The 20,917-nt window shown below is 35.8% G+C and overlaps 2 protein-coding genes across 4 annotated transcripts in view; both read right to left on the bottom strand.

Annotated features, from left to right (window-relative positions):
* Positions 1 to 16,357, bottom strand: part of LOC127941759 (unconventional myosin-Vb) — a 43,430-nt gene extending 27,073 nt beyond the window's left edge. For 2 of the 3 annotated variants that reach the window (XM_052537141.1, XM_052537139.1), the window contains exon 1: positions 13,925 to 14,396. In XM_052537141.1, the coding sequence (XP_052393101.1) occupies positions 13,925 to 13,951 (27 nt within the window). In that variant the 5' untranslated portion in view covers positions 13,952 to 14,396. Of the gene's footprint in view, positions 1 to 13,924; positions 14,397 to 15,923 lie in introns of those variants that run through there. The other variant, XM_052537140.1, reaches the window with a different exon arrangement.
* A 123-nt stretch (positions 16,358 to 16,480) lies between these two features.
* cfap53 (cilia and flagella associated protein 53) lies at positions 16,481 to 20,622 on the bottom strand. The gene is made up of 8 exons (XM_052537142.1): positions 20,142 to 20,622; positions 19,666 to 19,895; positions 19,415 to 19,588; positions 19,029 to 19,332; positions 18,372 to 18,590; positions 18,063 to 18,279; positions 17,119 to 17,221; positions 16,481 to 17,033 (listed from the first exon to the last, which is right to left on the bottom strand). The coding sequence occupies exons 1-8, from the start codon at positions 20,208 to 20,210 to the stop codon at positions 16,790 to 16,792; spliced, it is 1,560 nt and encodes a 519-aa protein (XP_052393102.1). The 5' UTR covers positions 20,211 to 20,622; the 3' UTR covers positions 16,481 to 16,789.
* Between the last annotated feature and the right edge of the window lie 295 nt (positions 20,623 to 20,917).

The following is a 20,917-nucleotide window of genomic DNA, read 5'->3' on the forward strand; positions in this document are numbered from 1 at the left end:
GACAAACAAACCAGACAAGAATCGCTTTATGGACTTGAACTTGAAAATGGTGTGTATCGCCGCCTTTCCGTGGTTGAAAAGAGATACTTTCTGATGTTCATTCATGTTTATTTCATGCCATAACTAGTAGTAAAGAGGAAGGAAGATCGGCTCACGAGCCACTTATACTGAGACTCTACATGAAAGAACCACAAAATAGTATTTATTGTTTGCATTTCTTTAAAAAGGGCAAATTTTGAAAGTTAAGACCACATGTAATCTGCTCTTTCTTGTCTGTCAACGCATTTTCAGTTTTCTCTTTGGGCCACAATGTATTTTTCACTGTGTGATAACATGATGTGTAGTATGACAATGCCATGGCTTGTCGGACATAGCAACAGTAACTAAGGGAGGCAGGTTTTTGTGAAGGGTCAATTGCATACAGTACTGTGGAAAAGACACCTCAGTCCTTCCTATTACACCTGTAAACTCAGAGATTGAACTTTGCACAGTCTTTTCCAAAGAAATCTCTCAGAGCCTTCCCAGCTAACAACAGTGTTTTGAATCCTGTTAGAGGCGGAGTGAGAGAAACTGCAAGATGATTTGTAGATTTTTATTATAAAAAAATAATAATTCACGAAAAATATGATAATTTAAATATTTTTTTCCCCCATGCTACTTAAAACCAGTATTCAATCAGAAACAACAAGCCGAAAAGACAAGTTGGCAGGCGCAGCCATTGTAAACAGTGAAAACATTACATAACATAAAATCTAACATAACATTCTTATCATATTGGATTCAGTTTGTAAATGTTTGTAAGACTGTCATACGTCTTCATAATTTTTTTTTTCATGGGAGCCGCACTGATAGGGCACAGTCAATCAGAGAGCCACTTTTATTGCATCAAAAAAGTATCAAAAGTTACATCTAGTCACAAATAGCATGTCTTTTTATCAATCTGTCATCCTTGATATGCAATGCAATACAAAAAGGGCTGCGCTAAAAGTCTACATTTGCAAATAATCTGAACATAGTATCAGTACAGTTTAACAGAACGAGCCATCAGTTTACTGATGAGGATCATGTCGCATACCGCAGCATCCAGTGTAGACAACATCACTTTATGTTATCTTTATTTTATAAATGCACAAAGTTTTGTTGTTATTATGTCTGTATACAAAAAAGTAGACCCTTTACAGATTCGATTGATGTATTGATCTTATCTGTATGATCAAAACTAAAGGTGTAATTTAGGTTCTTTTCGGGTTTATCAGGAGAAAATTGCTCATAACGCGTATAAGCGATAATCGACTCCAAAGGGTTAATCAATAATATCGATTTATCGCCCAGCCCTAATTTGGAGATATGAATGAATCGGGTGCTGAATTTAAGTGTGCTGTCTCTGATAGTGTCCATGTGACAGCTTCACATTGAGTTAGTTAAGCACGTGCATCCCTGAATGTCTAAAATGAATGTCAACATTGTATGCAGGCAAAGGTGAATTTTGTTATTCTTGAACAGTGTACTTGTGATCACACCTGAGTTTAACAAAGACATGGCAACTAGCAAAGCCTACATTTTTAAAGTCACACCTGCAGCCTGATTGAGTGCCAATTTATTTGAAACACAAGTAATGGAATATCTCACTGGGATCATATCATACAATCTGAAAAAATAATAATAAAGGACAAAAAAAAATGCATGATGTGTATCCAGCTTTAGAGTTTGTGCTCATCTGATCTGGTCTGACACAATGGGTGGGTACATTAACTGAGATGAGCGAAATGTCAGGATGAACTGAACAGACTGTCTCCCTTTTAGGAGTCTTTGCTGAGCTTCAGGCAGAAATAAAAAGAAAAACTAAGAGCGAACAGTGAGATACACCAAAGACACAGCAGAAACATTTTAATGTTTTGATCAAACAGCAGGGGTCACCTTCTTATACTGTAATCTTTCAGTGTAGCGTTAAAGGGGTCATACGATACAATTCAAATTTGTCCTTTCTCTTTAGAGTGTTACAAGCGGTTTTTGAATAGATAAGATCCCTGAAGCAAAAGAGATATTATTTCTAAAAGTTAAGACCCGTCCACACACCCCTAAAACTGGCTCGTTCTAACACGCCCCCCCACCACACATCTATGTCACTGTGTGGGAGGATTTGCATAACACTGCACCAAGCTTGGGGAGTAGCCCACAATGCCGGCTGTGCACAAAAGTTGTTTCTATAAAGTGGGGAAATTCCAGCTTTGCAAGGACAGTGTGTCGCTCCTGATTCACAGCCTGTAAGTACGTTTTCATTTTGAATTTAACAATGATTATTCAAACGCTAGTTTGACGCAATGTAATTTTGTCTCGGTGCGCCGGGAGATGGCATCGCAGTATGTTAAGGAGCGTAACATTTCTGTCACACGCTTGAGGTATTCTGCCAATCACAACGCACTGGACAGCTGGCCAATCAGTGTACACCTCACCTTTCAGACCGATGAGCTTTATAAAAATCAACACGTTTCAGAAAGGTGGGGCACAGAGGAACAACAAGTGGTGCAGTATGTGGAAAATATATATATATTAGTGCTGTCAAAATTAGCGCGTTAACGCATTCGATTAATTTGAAATATTTAACGCGTTAAAAAAAAATAACGCAATTAACGCGGTTGCAGTTTTTTTTATTTCCAGTTGTGGCCTATGTGTGTTCAACGTGCAAAGAAATATGGATAAGACCAAGGAAGGACTTTTAGACGGAAAGTTTCAGTATAAAACTCTGCCGGATTACTCTTCAATCTGCCACAAGAAACATTACTCTTCATTCAGTCTGCCACAAGAAACAGCAACATTAGAATCATGAACTCAAATGTCATTGTTTAAAAAAAAAAAAAAACAATGACTGTAACAGTGCGTAAATCAGACCTTTCTGTAACGCTAACGTTAATGAGCTTAAACGAAAATAATGAAATAATTGTGTAGCGGAGTATTTTTTGTACACAGTGCCGCGAACTGTCAATCACCCCTGTACGCGTGCATCACTGTCCTCCTCGCAGCTGCAGCAACTTGCGCTCTCTCTCTTCATCAAGCTTTAAAACAAAAAGGGGACAAAAAGATCATATTGTCTTTGTGCATAGGCTATAGATTAATTAGATAATTGAATATCTAAATTTGTGCCTTGCCGTCTACGGTATTTTTTTAGAACTTAGAAAAAAGATGCTGCAGCCAATGAGCAGCGAGCGGGGGCTGCAGGACGACTCAACCTCCGCGGACAGTTTTTAATGTTTATCAGACAATAAATACTCAAGATTTTGCTTTAGTATAACTCACAACGAGTTTCACACACCTTCTCCGGCCACGTTGAGTTGTTGACACTTAACAGTGGGAAAAGCGACACATGCGCTATTCACTTGTGTAACTTAAGGGTGAATGGGTAATGTAGTTTCTGCTCTGGGTGGGATGAATTAGGAAGCTTGCATTGTGAAGGGCGCTGTGAAAATCGGCAGTGCAGGTAAAAGATTAAAACCTCTATTAAAACAGATGTCCAAATGAGCGAACCGGTACGCTACAAGCACGTTCTGGGCGCACGGAGAGGTGGCAGTACGCTCAAGAGCTATATTTGGAAGTGGCGGTACTGAGTACTAGTGCGTACTGGCCCACTTAAAGCACTGGCAATGACTATACTTTGGAATTTTTTTGCAGTCCACTTAGAATTCAACATGGAAATCATTTTTGTTTTTTATTGGCATTGATTGTTTTGAAATTCAAATTGTACTTACATGCCTGTGTTTTTATTTCTGTAATAAATATGGCTTTCAAGCCAACAGTTAATTTGGAGGATATTGATGGTTTATTGCAGGTATGTTGTTTACATGAGAAAATCTGTGTTACAAGTTAAACAAAAATTCCAATAAACAATCATATTTTGAATTTAAATAGTTTCTTTGTCTTGAGTTTACATTAATTATTTACATTTTACATTTACATATCCAAAAAGTTTCAGTCTTTTAATTGCGATTAATCGCGATTAATCGCGATTAATTTTAAAAAATTGTGCGATTAATTAGTTAATTTTTTTTAATCGATTGACAGCACTAATATATATATATATATATATTTTTTTTTTTTTTTTTTTTTTTTTACTGCAAACACGTTGCATTACACCAAATACACAAAATAATGTTCTTTTTAGCAAAGTCATATGACCCCTTTAAGGATGCTACAGCACAAAATATGGCTCAAGAGATGCAAGCAGCTTGATGATATGAAAGCTGACAGCAAAGGCTCATTTTAAACTTTTTAACGGAGCACTGCATAATTTTCATGAAGTGGAAAATAAGTAAGCTCTCCCTCAAGGGTCCAATGTTAGCAACCAGTAAGTCACAATTAGCTACCCACTATTGCTTGACAGTTGAAGAGGGTATTTTTATAATTTATAGAGCAACTTAAAAGATAAAAAAAATATGTAAATGCTGTGAGTATAAGATGATTTATTCAACTTCTTAAATGTATGAATGATGCACAAAACATCATTTCTAAACAATCTATATTTATTTTCAAAAAAGAGAAACAAAGCACAACTTTTAAACAAACATTTACCAAAAAACTCTGTTCAAAAGTCTGGGGCCAGTAAGTTTAAAAAAAAAAAAAAATAGAATGAAATGAAACAAAACAAAAGTTTGAGATGATCAGAGTTTTTTTTTTAAATTTACCAAAAAAAAAAGAAAAAAAAAAGAATTCATTTTCTGTCAGAACACAGCAGGTCAAGACAAGGTTTGGTTTAGCTACACTGCCTCATAATGCTTATTTCATGTGTGCCCTCTCACACAAACGAGTTTGCACAACAGTTGCATAAATACTCTGAAATATGGTTTTTAATCTTATCAAACTTTAGCACCTTGGTGCTAAAGTGCATGTCTCGTGGCCTTTGTAGTAATAAAAACCTTACAAAACTAAACTAGACCTAAATAAAAAGGGATGTCCTGTTGTTTAGGATTGTGCTGCGTAACTGGACTGGATCTGTGGCCTGGAAACTACCTTTGACTAAACCTTTGTGCAAGACACACAGAATAATGACTTAAAGGGTTAGTATAACTTACCCTCATGTTGTTCCAAACCCGTAAGACCTCCGTTTATCTTTGGAACACAGTTTAAGATATTTTAGATTTAGTCCGAGAGCTCTCAGTCCCTCCATTGAAGCTGTGTGTACGGTATACTGTCCATGTCCAGAAAGGTAAGAAAAACATCATCAAAGTAGTCCATGTGACATCAGAGGGTCAGTTAGAATTTTTTGAAGCATTGAAAATACATTTTGGCCCAAAAATAACAAAAACTACGACTTTATTCAGCATTTTCTTCTCTTCCGTGTCTGTTGTGAAAGTTCAAAACAAAGCAGTTTGTGATATCGGGTTCGCAAACAAATCATTCAATGTAACCAGATCTTTTTGAATCAGTTCACAAAATCGAACTGAATCGTTTTAAACGGTTCACATCTCTAGTACGCATTAATCCACAAGTGACTTAATCTGTTAACTGTTTTAATGTGGCTGACACTTCCTCGGAGTTCAAACAAACCAATATCCGCGAGTAATTAATTTACTCAAACAGTACACTGACTGAACTGCTGTGAAGAGAGAACTGAAGATGAACACCGAGCCGAGCCAGAACTGACACAATGACTGGTAAACGGAAGGCTTGAATCAAGGGAATCATCACCAATGATGCCATTACGTCGAGCGCAAAAGGACTGGTGAACGGTTTTCTTCAACCAGTTTATTGAATCGAACTGTTCGAAAGAACTACTGATGATCCGAAAACCGATGCAAACGGTTCTTGACTCGTGAACGAGTAATTATCTGGCTCGGCTCGGTGTTCATCTTCAGTTCTCTCTTCACAGCAGTTCAGTCAGTGTACTGTTTGAGTAAATTAATTACTCGCGGATATTGGTTTGTTTGAACTCAGACATGAATTACGGAGTACATGAATTACTCCGGGATATTGGTTTGTTTGAACTCTGAAGGAGTGTCAGACACATTAAACAAGGTAACAGCTTAAGAAATTTGTGGATTAATGCGCATTGGATACGCGAACCGTTTAAAACAATTCAGTTCGATTTGGTGAACTGGTTCAAAAAGATCCGGTTACATCGAATGATTCGTTCGCGAATTGGATATCACAAACTGATTTGTTTTGAACTCTCTCTCACAACTGGACATGGACGGTATACTGTACACACAGTTTCAATGGAGGGACTGAGAGCTCTCGGACTAAATCTAAAATATTTTAAACTGTGTTCCGAAGACAAACGGAGGTCTTACTGGTTTGGAACAACATGAGGGCAAGTTATTAAGGACATAATTTTGCTATTTGGGTGAACTAACCCTTTAAAACTGCTGTTGGTTTGTTATCCAAGCAATCTGTTATTACTGATAAAGATCAAAACTGACCTGTTTTAACAGTCATATGAAAAACATATTCAATAGATAAACCCAGGAAACCCGCCCATACGAGAATATTCAAAACACATACACACCTCAAACATTTCAGGAACTCTATGCAAGTACAAGGAATCTGGAATAGGTGTGATGAGCAAAAGTACCTTATTTCCATGAAGACCTGCATCACTTCTGACAATTACTAGAGCTACAGGCTAAATTAAACTCTTTTGGGAAACTCTCCGGATTTAACAGTCTTCACATATTTAAAGGGAAAGTTCACATAAAATGAAAGTTCTCCCTCAAATCATTTAAACTCATAGAACATTTTATGATGTTTTGTTGATGTTTTAAGACATTTAATGCGGTTTCTTCAATACAACTTAACATGAAATGGTGACTATAGGCTGCCAAGCTCCAATAAGTACAAAATATATTGTGTGCTACATATTAAATGAATAGCTTTGTGTGAAAAATAGGCAGAAATGTGCGTTATTCACTGGAAATCTTGTTTTGATGGCTGTAGTACATTCACTTCCATTCTATGGAAAATAGCAACTTGGATACTGTGCAGTAAAACGTGTTGTGTTTTACAGTATGTACTAAATGTCATTCAGGTTTGGAAAATATGATGAGTTCATTTCTGGGTGAACTATGAATGCTTTAGGTACATACAGTAGAGATGGGCGTGTGTACAGAAAGCAAAATTTATTAACTGAAATATGATGCTATGCCCTCATTATTTTCTCAGTTGCCCTAATATAGAGGTGTTTCAGTAGAGCAGGCCACATGCAAATGCTGCTGCGCAAGACCATCCACTTATTTGGCTTGTAAATCATTCTCCGATGACAAAACATGGGAGTCTATTACGACAGCCTCAGTGGAGGATCGTGACGGGAGGCCTGGGCGCTTTTCTACTTTGTCAAGGAAGTAACAACAATTATGGTGTTGTATGTACTGTACAGTAATGACTAACAAAATATCACTTGTAGCAGCTCATTAAACCATTATAGGGCACAGCATTACAGTAGTGTTCTCAGATCAGCATCACTGTATTTGGGTTAATTAACATAATTAAAATATACAGCAATAAAACAAACATATTTGTTTAAACAGATGTGATGTTTTAAAGAAATCCAATTTCTGGTTCAGGTCTCAGAAAATTTAATAAAGCATATCTAAACTAACTAAGGCTAATTAAAAATCTTTTTTTATCATTTTAATTAAAAATTTTTTTTTTTTTATTTAATATACAATGTTTGGGGGACAATATTTGGCAGAATGTGGAATTACAGTTTATATACAGAAAATATCTATATATTTTTTTTCAATTTTATCAATACTCTTGTGGAGATTTCAGATGATGAAGTTGATACGGTCATGTTCATAATTACGTTTAGTGTTAAACAGCACATGTGTGATACAATCCCATGATATAAACTGAGGCCTAATTTTGGATTTATGAACATAGTGAATGGACAAATGCCTCATTACCAATACAATGACAACATAATGAACCACGCTATAGACACAGGAGGGGTGAACCCCAACGAAACAAGAGGGCCTGGGGAGAAACACTGGTCCCCTTTCATACACAAATAATACATTAACACTAATTAATATCACTTTGTGCTCCAGTGCTGAGCATGTCCCATTTTAAAAAGCGCTCAGAGACAAAGAAAACCCCATCAAAACACACCCATAGTGTCCGTGTACAATCAGTACTGACTATATAATGTTTCTGTAAACGGACGTGGAAAGATTCAGTTTAAGGTAAAGAATGCATGATTGGCAGATTATGGAAGATTAAGGATAAGAATCAAGTTTTGACAGCTTGTAGTGGCTACATCATCCCTTTATAGCTGCCTGAACCCATATTATGACATCATAACAACTGACATCATAAAAAGACTGGATCTCCTAATGACATGAATGCTGTCTCATCACATACCACCAAGTAAGATGCTTTGCATATATGCTTTACACATGATGTTCAACAATGCACTTGAACAAATCCGTCAAGTCAAATCGAGGGAATGCAGATTGTGAACGTTTTCTTTAGAAACAAAAAAGTACTTACACAAAATAATTTCATCCAAATTAAATAATATTAGCTTATCAGACCACATATTTAAATGTAGAATTATTAGACTGTGAAGCTTCTATAAAGGACTCTGTTATTCACTGGGATTAATAAATACTGGATCCTCAGAGGAAAGCTGAATTTATGAGTTTCTAACACTTGGAATATGTTATAAATGTATACTTGGTTAAAAGCTTAAACAGAAAAATCAATCTGAAACAGGTATGATCTTTGAACCATAAAAGCTGATACTGCATGAAGAAGCAGAGACGGAAACTGATAAAAGCCAAGAAGGGCAACCATTAATCTGACTAGTGTGTGTGTGTGTGTGTGCTATATTGACACAAATAATACAGTACAAGCATCAAACAATTCCGCTGTCTGTGAAGAAGTGTGAGGTTTGGGTTTCATTAGCTCTCAGTGTGGCTTGAAAGACACGGTAATGAAGGCCACAGATAAAGAGAGGAAAAGCTGTGATGGAAGGGAGCTGGTCAGGACTGGGGTCAAACCTGCACGACTGGTTTTGCGCAGTCTCTTGTAGCAGTGTAACAAAACATCCACGTCAGCTTTTTAACTGAGCTGTGAGTGTTTGCGACAGCTCTAAAGATTTTATTTTGGTCAAAAAGGGAAATCAAAGGATCCATAATGATAACAGAAAAAGCAACTTAAAACTGGGTCTGAAAATTGTGGTTAAGGAATCTACTTGTCCCTTAACTAACTGTCACTCACGTTTTTGAAGATAGACTTGAATGTGCATGATACAAACCTACATTTGTATAATTCATGACTGAAAACATTTTGTAACATAATTTTGATGTGCCATTTACATGGTAATGCAATGTCTGATTTTAAAATAGGTTTTAAAGGATGAATTTTGAGATTTGATGTTTTCAAGTGATATATAACTTCTGATGATTTTTAAATGTGATAGAGAAAAAGGCAACGAATAAGTCTCTTTTTTTAAACAAAGGTCAAAACTCCTTTTGTAATGTAGATTTCTAAGGGTGCACTCTTGTCATAAATTAATCTATTATTTTCCTACATAATTTTTAACAAAGAATATTGGCAAAATATATATTTGGGAGTCTTAGACCTTTCCAACGATATATAGTTTGTCAAGATTAGATTAGATTTGATTGTAATATAGTATAGTCAACGTAGCCGTATTCGGGACGGGGTGACAGTTAACAGGTTAAATATTCAATGCACATTTGCTATCCAGAGCTACCAGTTTATCAGAAAGATCAGTAGTGTTTGGAAACAACTTATTAATCAATTCCACCAAAAAACCTTCAATTCAACATGAAACATGATTTGCATTTTACAACATTTGTTGTGTTTTCAAGGTAAAACAGGATATTTACAGTAAAGACATAAACTGTTACAAAATATATTTTCATTTCAAATAAATGCTGTTCTTTTGAACTTTCTATTTATTGAAGAATCATGAAAAACAAATTTCGAGGATCTTTTCAGCACTCTAATAACAATAAGAAATGTTTCTTGAGCATCATATCAGTATTTTAAAATGATTTCTGAGGAATTATGTGACACTGAAGACTGGAGTAATGGCTGCTGAAATTTCAATAAAGAAATTAGACTCAAAAGGACATTTAACTAGAAAAAAAATAAATTGTAATCTTTCACAATATTACTGCTTTTAATGTATTTTGGATTATACTGTAATTGTAGTCCTGGTGGTGTGCATAGCTGTCCTCAAATCTTACTGCTGAATGTTTGAATGTTAAAAATAAATAAATTACATTAAATAATTAGAAATCACATTTATGAAAATTTTCATAATTTCATTTCAAATACAATGCACAGATACATTTTTTTTAAAATAAGAAATCCATTGCATTTTGACTTTAAAGACTGCTTGAATAGAAAGCTAACAATGTAAAAACATTTATAAATAACAGAAACTATTACGAATAAACTATTTTTACATTCCTACTATATCCCTGTGGGGGAATGGTCAGGTTTCACTGGATTCACTAGACTTTCCCCTTAGGCTTCAGGGTAAAGGGTTAGTTCTGTATCTGTGCCAGACACACCCTGATCACTGCAGCACACGCACAAAAGCCCTACAAGGAAAGATCAGGTGTTTCCCGGTGGACGCGTCACACTTTTTTTCTTTTCAACCTGTGATCTTTGTTCACGGTCCAGGAATATCTGGCCGATTGTCTGAATCACTCTGAAATCTGACACCAGTACCTGACAATGACGGATCAGGAGTGAGGCTTTGTAGCAGGGGTTAACAGGTGAACTGCCCCGGGAGACTTCCGGTTAAATTAATGAAAAGTTACAGGAGGAGAGCAGGTGCACCAAATAAAGGTTTCATTGCACCCCATTCCCCAATTCTGTATATGGACATAATAAAAACAAATTGGGAGTATATATTGCATTGCCTTGCTGCAGCTCAAACACTATCAACACCAAGATCATGAGCTCGAACACCAGGAAAAGTGAGAACTGATAATATGTGTACCTTGAACGCAATGCAAGTCACCCTGCAAAAAATCTTCTGCAACATGCATTAAGGTGAACGCATTAAGTGATATATTTCATTACAACTGAGAGATATTGCATATTTACAATACATGTTTTTTGTGTGTTTTTTTTTTCATTTCGTTTGACAATTTTTATAATTTTAACACAAAATGAATATCATTATTATTAACAATATTCACATTTATTACAAAAATACTGTTTGCTATATAGTTATAAATATGCATTTAAATAAAATGATGTAATTTTTCTTCTTGTGTTCTTTTAGTGATTAACATGTCTTGATTATTTTTTAGGGATGCACAATAAACATCGGCTGATAATTAATGCGCATCTCGTTCATTATCAGTGTGGATTAGTGCAGCTTGTCTGTGATCAACGGCTCTGTGTAGTAACAGCTGCTCTATGTGAAATCGCGCATCCGATGGAATTTACCGCTGATTAGAGAACCGGCTTTACTGACGACACGCGCATGAATTATCGGCCGATATATGCACCCCTATTATTTTTACCTTTATTTTTATTTCAATTTTGTCTTAAAAATATTTATTCTAATTTGCAACAAACATCTTTTAGGTTGAAATAATGGTTTATTCAAAAAATACTTACCCCAACACATAAAAAAACAACTATATAAATATCGTAATATATTGTATATCGTCAAACACCTCAACATTTAATCAGTATTACCCTGACATCTATGTATTACACTCAAAACCACTGGGTTAATCGTTTAACCTTAAACTGTGTTGATGAAGCCAGGTATGTGAAAACCAGAACTGGTCATAAGCAATTTTTTAAACCAGACGCAATGCAAACTCACATTTCTCTCCCCAGCCAACACTCACAAAGACTATTGTTACTTTAGCAGTGGCACTAGCCGAACCATGAGTGAATGGAGTGTGATCGCATATCCAGCCCAATACTCCCCCTGGATCTGCACATGACTTGTTTACCTGCCCTGAGGCACTGAGAGACCTCAGCAGTGATGTAACATACAGTTTAATCAAGGAGATGCAGTAATGGAAACAGAAGACAATAAATTACAAAAAATGTTCAAGGGGTGTTTTTGTTTAAACACCACAAAAGAAGAAAAGACTGCTCACATGGAGTCTACTTGGGCTTAAATACTCTTTTTGTCCATCCCATCAAATCTAGGTTGTGTTGGGGTCAATTCAACAAACCTCCCACCTAAATGAGAGGGGAAGAAACTTCAGCAGGGGTGCATTGTGCCCCAAACTAATCCTGTTTATGAGACTAATAACCAAAGAAAGACACAAAGCTCCAACAACATGCTACATGGTAGCTTACACACTCACAGCAGGCAGCACCAAACAATACAATGTGATTTAATATTAAATGATTTGTCCTTCAAAACGTCTTTAATCTATGTTTTAGGTGGGACCTGTTTTTATACAGTCTACAAGTGGGACACATCGAAGGGATCAGCCTCTTTAAAAGTAGCAGGTTTGTTAATGAAAAAAAAAACAGATGGTAAATTTGTTCCATTGTTTTCTATAAAGATTATCAAAAAAGCAGATTAGCAAGATTAATTAGGAGATGAGAAAGAGGGGGGTGCCACAGATGACTTTGGCTGTATTAAAAAAAAAAGGGGGAAAACATCCAGTCCATTCCATCCTCATTGAACCAGTGGCCACTGGAAAAATGCTTGACCATCAATTCAATACTATTTGTTCTCAGTGTAATCAGTGACACACATGGGCAGGGTGGTTACGATGACATCACTGGTTTGGTCTTTTTATGATCGCTAAGGTAACAGCACACAATCTAATCATACAACCTGAAAGCTGTGGAATACTTTTAGGGCAAAATATCAGAACAATACCAGAGCACAAAGGCTGAAATATTGGACTGAACTGATGTAATATAAATCCACCCTTGTGGTGACACTATGAGAATCAGGCTGAACTGAGCAGTCTGTCCAAGCCTGAAAAAAAAAATCATTTTGCATACAAGCCCAAACAACTTGGAAATACTGAGTCACCTGCAGCATAAGTGGCCATAAATATTACAAAGGTCTTTCCTAACCTGTAAAATGATATTAACAGCTTTCCCTCTGTGAAATATCTCCACCAGAGGTCAAAATAAAATAATATGAATAAACAAATGTCAGTTCATATTTGTGGGATTAGCATAACTGCTGAATTTCTATTACTTTCTCATTTGTACCAATTACTATCTAAATAATCATTTACAGGAAGGCACAGTTAGAAAAAAAAAGCATAATAAATAAAATTATGACACACAAATACACACACACACACACATATATATATAGTAAATGAATACCCAATAAACTGAAATAGTTGGGGTTTGACAGATAACGTACATCTAAAACGCAAACAAAGGTATTTCCTGTTGCAGCATATTTAGAGAAATATTATATATAACACTATCAGAATAACTGAAGTCCTCAAAAGAGGAAGAGCTCGTCATAAACACTGGCTGTATCTCTTATCTTAGTACGCTGCCTACATAGACGGTATTATGTGACAACAAACACGCATGTGATCGCGCTCAAAGATGCTGTCTAGGTAGGGAGCTCACTCGGTTTTCGAGCATCGCGAACACCGAAACTACCTGCAGACCGAAACCAACAGAAACACACCTGTCTGCGATACTTCCCTTTGTTTTATAGGAAGTTAAAGGCAGTTAAGCAGAACTGCAGGGCGACAAGTAGTTGAATATTACCTTTTGTGAGGTTTTATGATGTTTTGAAATGAATTAAATGATTTTAAGCTAACGTTAGTCTTGCTAACGTTACATAAAAAAACGAAAATTGGTGAACACGTCGCGTCGTTTACGTTCTCACACAAAATAATAAATTACATATTACTGTCCACCGGTCACATATTATTAACAATTTATTTATCCATTTAATGGTGAAATAAAACTAATTCCAACAACTCACCTTAGAGTAGAGTTCAGTCACAGACATGATCCCAAATACAGCTGCACCCACCAAAACTAGTTACATCAGCAGACGTAAGGTTAAAATATCTCCGTTTGAATACGATGATATTCCCAACAAGTTTTATAATCCAGGTTTTCTGTGTCCTGTCACCATTCCATGTCGTCCCGGTGTGCGTGTTTGTACTTTTGAACTCCCTCTGACGGCTAATGCTAGCGCGTTAGCCGCGCCTGATCGCGGCAGGTGTATGTTCCCATAAATGAAGATGAGTTTGACAAGCCCCTTTCATCTCCTCCTCCACATAAAAATCAAGCATTAAAATAAACGATGGCCACGACAACTCACTGAGTTTAGTTTAATGACTTAAATGAACTAGTTAAATGAGAGAAAAATGTGTAAATGTCAAAATGCAGTAGTTGCTGCCCTCCCTTCTTCCCTTCTCCATTGACTCTATCGTGCTGACTGACATGACCGCAGCGGCAGAGGCGCATGGATCAATGGCACAGTTCAGTGTGTCTACAGCGACACCTTCTGGTTAATTACAGCACTGCACGAAAAATAACATGCTCATTGCTCCCGGAAATGAGAATGCCCTGATTAAATGCTGAAGTTTCAAAGAATGTCCGCTTGTTTCTGTTTAAACAGCAATGCGAAAATATTACTAGAGCTTTTTCTAAAAGCGTTTGCCTTTGTAAAAGTGTCGTTTACAGTGAAATTAGTTCTCAAAACCGAATGAAAACAAATGCAAAGCTACAAGCACTTGCCTCATATAGTTGTACATGAGATGTAATAAATATACATATGTGTGAATGACCAATAACGATGCCAAAAAAAAAAAAAAAAAAACTTCTCTCTTGTTACATGACATCAAAATTGTTTTCTTATATATAACTATATGCCCTAGGTTGTTTCACTAGCTTACACTTGGCATTATGTGCCATGTATTGAAAGCTGAATTTGGGTCTTATGATAAATTTTTTATGTTGGTCCTCACTTTTTTAGTCACTTTGGATAAAAGTATGTGCTAATTGACTAAATGTAAATTTAAATGTAAAATAGCTGCAGCTTATTTTTTTATTTTTTTTTTATAAATAATAACAAAACATTTTAAATAATATTTTTTTAGAGATCATGTTCCTTTCTCTGGGCAGCTATATCACTCATATTTGCCTTTAGAGCAATAAATAAATAAATATATTAAAAAGTAGAATTCTAAAGTATCTTTTAAATCATAAATTAATTATTATTATAATAATAAAATATTTTATTTATCTGTTTATATATCATTTGAATGACTTATTAGATCCAGACCAAAAAAAATACATAATAATCACATAACTGACCCACATGTACTATTCAGTGTGGTTTTGTCAGTCATTTGAGAGCATTTTAGTCTTAATAAATGATTACTCCATGAAATAATACATTTTTTGCTTTAATGTTTTCAGCTAGACATTAAGACATAAAATAGTCTACTATTAGTACACAAACAGTGTAAGCTATTAAATACAAAGAAACACATCATTGCAGTGCACCAAGATGACTGGACCTATTTCACTGTGATAATACAATGTGAAGTTTATCAAAATATTTTATATATATATATATATATATATATATGTACTTTTATTGAGTTTCTCACAAATATCTGAAAGCAGAAGCTGCCTAGAATAATCAGATAGTGTGCACTGTCTGCATCATTAATCAAAGACACAAGGCTTAGCAACACAGCAGCCTCTCTGTACTCTTATCTGCAAGGTGCAGAGTGAACACAAGCCATGTGTAGACTACAGGATGAAACATTTATTCAGAATGAGAATACCTAAGTAGTGTTCATATCCTGAATGAGGACATTCAGGATGTGTAAATGTGTTTAGCTATGTTTACCCTGGTTTGTAAATTTTAATTGATTTATTTATAAAGCTGGAACCTGTAAATCTTAGTGGACCACATACTGTCATTCAAATCTAGAATTAAAGAGTAGCAATACCTGACCTACCTTGACATACAGTTCATATTCACGCATTTTCTCTTAAAAATTGTGCAAATATCCACAGACACAATGATTATCGGCGCTCTGAATTATTCAGATGTTGTATATTCCTCATGTCAAGCTTAAAAAGATTGTATATTGTATATTGCGCGAATTTTGTAGTTCCAAACTGGCTTGGGTTAAAAGTTAAACCTGTCTGAACAGCCAAGTGAGAAAACGAGACAAAAATGACATAGACCAATTGCTCCACACCCCTACCACTCCTAAGTAAGGTATTATGTGTTGACTAACTTCTTCACCATACACAAGCTGTCGTGGTTTGTGCAGCATCAGAAGTTACCCATACACTCATTCACCCTCTAATCAATTAACCCAGCAGCTTACCGGTCTAAAACCCTGTTGTTAAATCATTAAGGAAAAATGTATATAGTTAACTGTCATTTTTAAACCTTAACCTTTTGACCTCTCCTGGTATTATGTAGTGTACAAGCTTAATAGCAACCCTGGACATCTTTCCATTGTTTTTAGATTAGATTTGATTTGCAAAAAGAGGACACTATTCATTGAAATGATTGGCTTCCTTTAAGTAATTAACTTTTCAACGTGCAAATATCTACCTCGAAACAAGTTAATCCAGTCAGACTTGTCTGAATACAAACTTCAGCACATGGAGAATGAATCTGATCACAGATCACACAAATGTGTAAAACATACAATGTATAGTTATTCAGAAACGATCAAGGTATTTAAGCATGTAAGTTCACAGGAAGTTCCTTATTTTTCTTTTTTAATGTATTTTCTATTTTTATATCATTTTTAGAATATTTCATACTTATGAATGTTACTTATGTTGTGAATAGAATTGGTTGGAATTATGCCAACTGAGCACCAAAGCTGGAGCAGGGGCGCTCTCGTCTCCTGAAGGGATGGACTGCCGTGGAGCCAGATATTGGCCTTGAAAGGATTTCCTGAATCTTCTTATTGTACTGCTCCTGGTACAGCAGACCCTTCTGGAACTCGTATTCTTTCTCAGCTTCTTCTGCTTCACGAATGCGCTGGCGGTACAGCATCTGAGCCAATAAATCAGCCTGATATTCCCGAGTGGCCTCCCGTAAACTAGAAATTAGTGAAAGAAAATATGATTTTTTAATGTCTTGGTGTAAGTATGATTAAGTTTGACAAAACTTTGACAAAAACCTACCGATTCTTTTCTTCTTCATCCAGCAATTTGTTCTCTTGAAGGATTCGGTCAAGCTCTTCTCTTTCTTTGAAAGGCTCAGCCTGTTTCTGCATATTCTCATTCACTAAAGAGAAAAATAGCACTTTCAAAAAAAATAATGTATAGATATAACATGCTACCATTTGGTAGCAAAAAAAAAAAAAAAACAAGATTAAAAAAAAATTTGCCAGATACTTTTGCTCACTAAGATCATTTATGCGATCAAAAATGCATTAAAACTTAACATTCTGAAAAACTTGTATTTTTGGATGTAATAACTATGTTATTATTTGTAATAAATATATAATAAAATGTATATAATTATATGTATATATTACAAACTTTTTTTGTTAATTGTAAAATATACTGACATGGTTTTCAAAAACAGTAATTATTATTATCATTAAATAATCAGCTTTTCTGCTTGATAGTTTGTGGAAACCATGATACATTTTTTTCAGAAATCTTTGATGAATGGAAAATAACCTCATTTTTAAAAAAAGATGTTTTTGTAACATCACAAATGTATTTATAGCAATGTCAATCAATTAAATGTGTCCTAGCTTAAAGTAATAGTTTATTATGTGTGTGTGTTCTTGTTTTTGTGACATATCAGGACACAACTGTATAATGACATGGGTTTGACACAGGTATTACAAGGAGAGGGTGACTTATGACGACATAACCCACGTCTTCTTTTTTCATAAAACTTATAAATCATACAGTATACCTTTTTTTGAAAAAGTAAAAATGCACAACGTTTCCTGTGAGGGTTAGGTTAAGGGCTAGGGTTGGTGAAGGGCTATAGAATATACAGTTTCTACAGTATAAAAAAAAACATAACGCCTATGGGATGTCCCCACTTTTCACAAAAACAAACGTGTGTGGGTGTGTGAAAATGGCTGATCTTAAAGCAATTTCCTTACACTTCTCTTGGATCTGCAATCGACGAGTGTCAATGACATCCTTCATGAGTCGGTCCCTCGCTGCCTTTTCCTGACGCCACTGTGCTTCCCTGCGGGCCCAGGCCTGCTGCAGCTCTGATTCAAACAGCTGCTCCGTCTCAGCTTCTTGCCGTCTCTGCTCTTCTAGCTGCTCTGCCAGATGCTCCCGGTACCTGCGCTGCTCCTCTTGACGCTCCAGCTGTTTAGTAAAAACAATGTATGAATAATGAGAGAATCAAAACAATTGTAAGTGATGGACAAAAATGGCCACAGTGTGGGCTGAAATCTAACCTTTTTGAGGACCTCATCTTGCTTTTCATCTCGCTCTTCATTTGTTAGTTGCTCCAGGATGCTCATATCCAGTGCCAGCTCTTCCTGCCGATCTCGCGCCAGGCGCTTCATCTTCAGCCGAAGTGAAAGGTCCAGTTGTTTACGTCGTTTCTCCTGATCTTGAAGCTTCTGTCTGTGTTCTCTCTCTGCCTCCAGGCGAAGCATCTCCCTGTGCTCTCTCTGAGGAGCACAACGTTCAACAGAGTCAGTGCCACAGCTTCAAAGTTTTATTGTATTTAAAAAAAAAAATTCATCCATCAAGGCATTATAATGTTCGGTTTGTAAAATGTATAAACATTTCTGAGATTTGCTAAAGATTATATTTATAAGTGAGATACTTTTTTATTATTTAGTTTTTACATATCATTTTTAATAGTATAGTTGTATACTTAATACTTTGTAAATACATTTAGATTATTTAAAAACATCAGTTCTAATATTTATATTTATTTATATGTAATAATATAATAAGTGTATATTAAATGCCATATATATGATTCAATTAAAAAAAAATCTCTAATATTGGCCAGTAAACAATATGGTACAGACATATTGTGCATCCCTATAATAACTGTGGGTTGATTTGATTGGTTCATCATCCTGTTATATGCTCAGTACCAGTAACTGGGCCTCCTCTTGCTTCAGTTGCTTCGCCTGCATTCTCTGCTGCTCAGTCGTTTCCATCTGTGCCTGCAGGAATGCCTTTTGCTGGAGATTGTTCTCTCTCTGACGCTGAACCTCATGGTTATGACGCTCCTCTTTGGCCAGCCTGTCGCTCTCCCACATCTGGACGAACAGTCTGTCTTCTTCTTGTTGCATCCGTTGCACTTCCTCCTTAGTTCGGATCTGAGCTTCACGCTCAGAGCAGACCTCATCCTGTCTGCGCATCATCTCCACGGCACGCAGCTCCTCACATTGCTCTCTAAAACACAGGAAGATTGAACATCTTTTAGTCTGCATCAAAGTTCAAGTTTGTCCAACCACTAATGATAGGGCATTCTAACCTGAATAACTGATCGAGTTTATCAGCTGCAAGTCTTTGTCTCTCGCTCTCTCTTTTCTCTCGAAGAGTCTGGGCTCTTTCAAGCATCTTAGCTTGCCTCTCCAACACTGTCTCCTTTTTTGCCTCCATCTCCCTGAAGATCTCCCTCTCCTCTGACTCTAGCAGCTCACGAAGCCTGTAAAAAGAGCCAAAGTCATACAACTATACAATGAGACGATTTCTAAATAATAATTGAGATTATTCCATTCAGACCTTTCCCTCCTTTCATCAATGTCCATCTGGTACTGCTCTCTTGCTTCCTGTAGACGTCTGTTAATGGTGGCTGACACCATCCTGCGGTGTGTGTTTTTTTCCCATCGCATTCTCACATCACAGGAGCTTTGATCCTTAGTAAACTCCAGCACTTCATTCTGGATTGCCTCCTGTTTCCTCCTCCTCAGAAATAGGTCATCTACGTCTTTGGATAAAGGATGTTTTGCTCTCTGAAATGCACATATTTGAGTTGAATAATAACACAAGCAAAATTCAATAATATGCATGTACATTAAATATCTGCATATCATTTTACATTTACATTATCTTTAATTATCGTAACTATAATTATTTTGAAAGTCATTGACAGGAATGTTGATTGAAAAGTTTGAAAGACAAATTTTACAGTAAGTTGGAAAGAAAGATAAAACTTTTCATGTAACGTTAACGTTACGTCTATGATAATAATAACTCACCAATGCCACTGAATGTCCAGGTCCAGTTACTTCCCGACATCGTGTCCTGTTTCGCTGGGATGTCAACATTTTTTTTTTTTTTTTTATATATAACGTTATATCACTTTCTTAGAGTCCAGCTAGCTTTAGATATAACCACCAGCGTAGTAGTGTTTAGGGAACCGAACTGATGTTGCCATAGCAATGACATGCGAGACAAGTCTACTTTCAGCTCCTGTTATGTGATAATTACGATGGTGATTATGACAACTTATAATTATGATTTATAATACATTTAAATACTAAAATTAAATATCGTATTACAAAAAGTGCCTTAATATTATGAATGTGAATTTATTTGCCGTGATCACCGAGACAGGGTAGCTTTTATTTTGTATAGTTTTCAAGCGCAGGAAACTATACAAATTAAAAGCCCTCAAATTTTATAAGACTTTTTATTGCTTGTACGAAAATAATAATAATAATAAAAACCCAGGCAATCAAACATTTACACATCTTATCCTAACCAATATTACTTAAAAACTATAATAAAAAGTGTGGGAACATATAAAATAGCACATTTAACTCAAATTCTAATTTAGTTTATATATCTGCTACGATGTTTTATTTTTAATGGTCCGGTGGTCTTAGTTACTGAACAGTTTTACAGTACAATTCGAACGAAACAAACATGAAAGTACCATAAAATAATCAAGTTAATACAAAACCCTTCCCCTCATTTTTAAAGTCGCTGCTAATGTCAGCTTTTATTTGAAAAATGATCTCTCCGAACGCTT

The sequence above is a fragment of the Carassius gibelio genome, chromosome A21 (genome assembly GCF_023724105.1).
Source record: "Carassius gibelio isolate Cgi1373 ecotype wild population from Czech Republic chromosome A21, carGib1.2-hapl.c, whole genome shotgun sequence".
NCBI classification, from domain to species: Eukaryota; Metazoa; Chordata; class Actinopteri; order Cypriniformes; family Cyprinidae; genus Carassius; species Carassius gibelio.

Excerpts from the sequence above, each read along its gene's own strand:
- cfap53 (XM_052537142.1), bottom strand. The coding sequence starts at position 20,210 with ATGTTGACATCCCAGCGAAACAGGACACGATGTCGGGAAGTAACTGGA. Across the intron at positions 19,333-19,414 it reads AAACTCGATCAGTTATTCAG|AGAGCAATGTGAGGAGCTGC; the intron begins GTTAGAATGCCC and ends CCTGTGTTTTAG. Across the intron at positions 17,034-17,118 it reads GATGAAGAAGAAAAGAATCG|TTTACGGGAGGCCACTCGGG; the intron begins GTAGGTTTTTGT and ends ACTAATTTCTAG.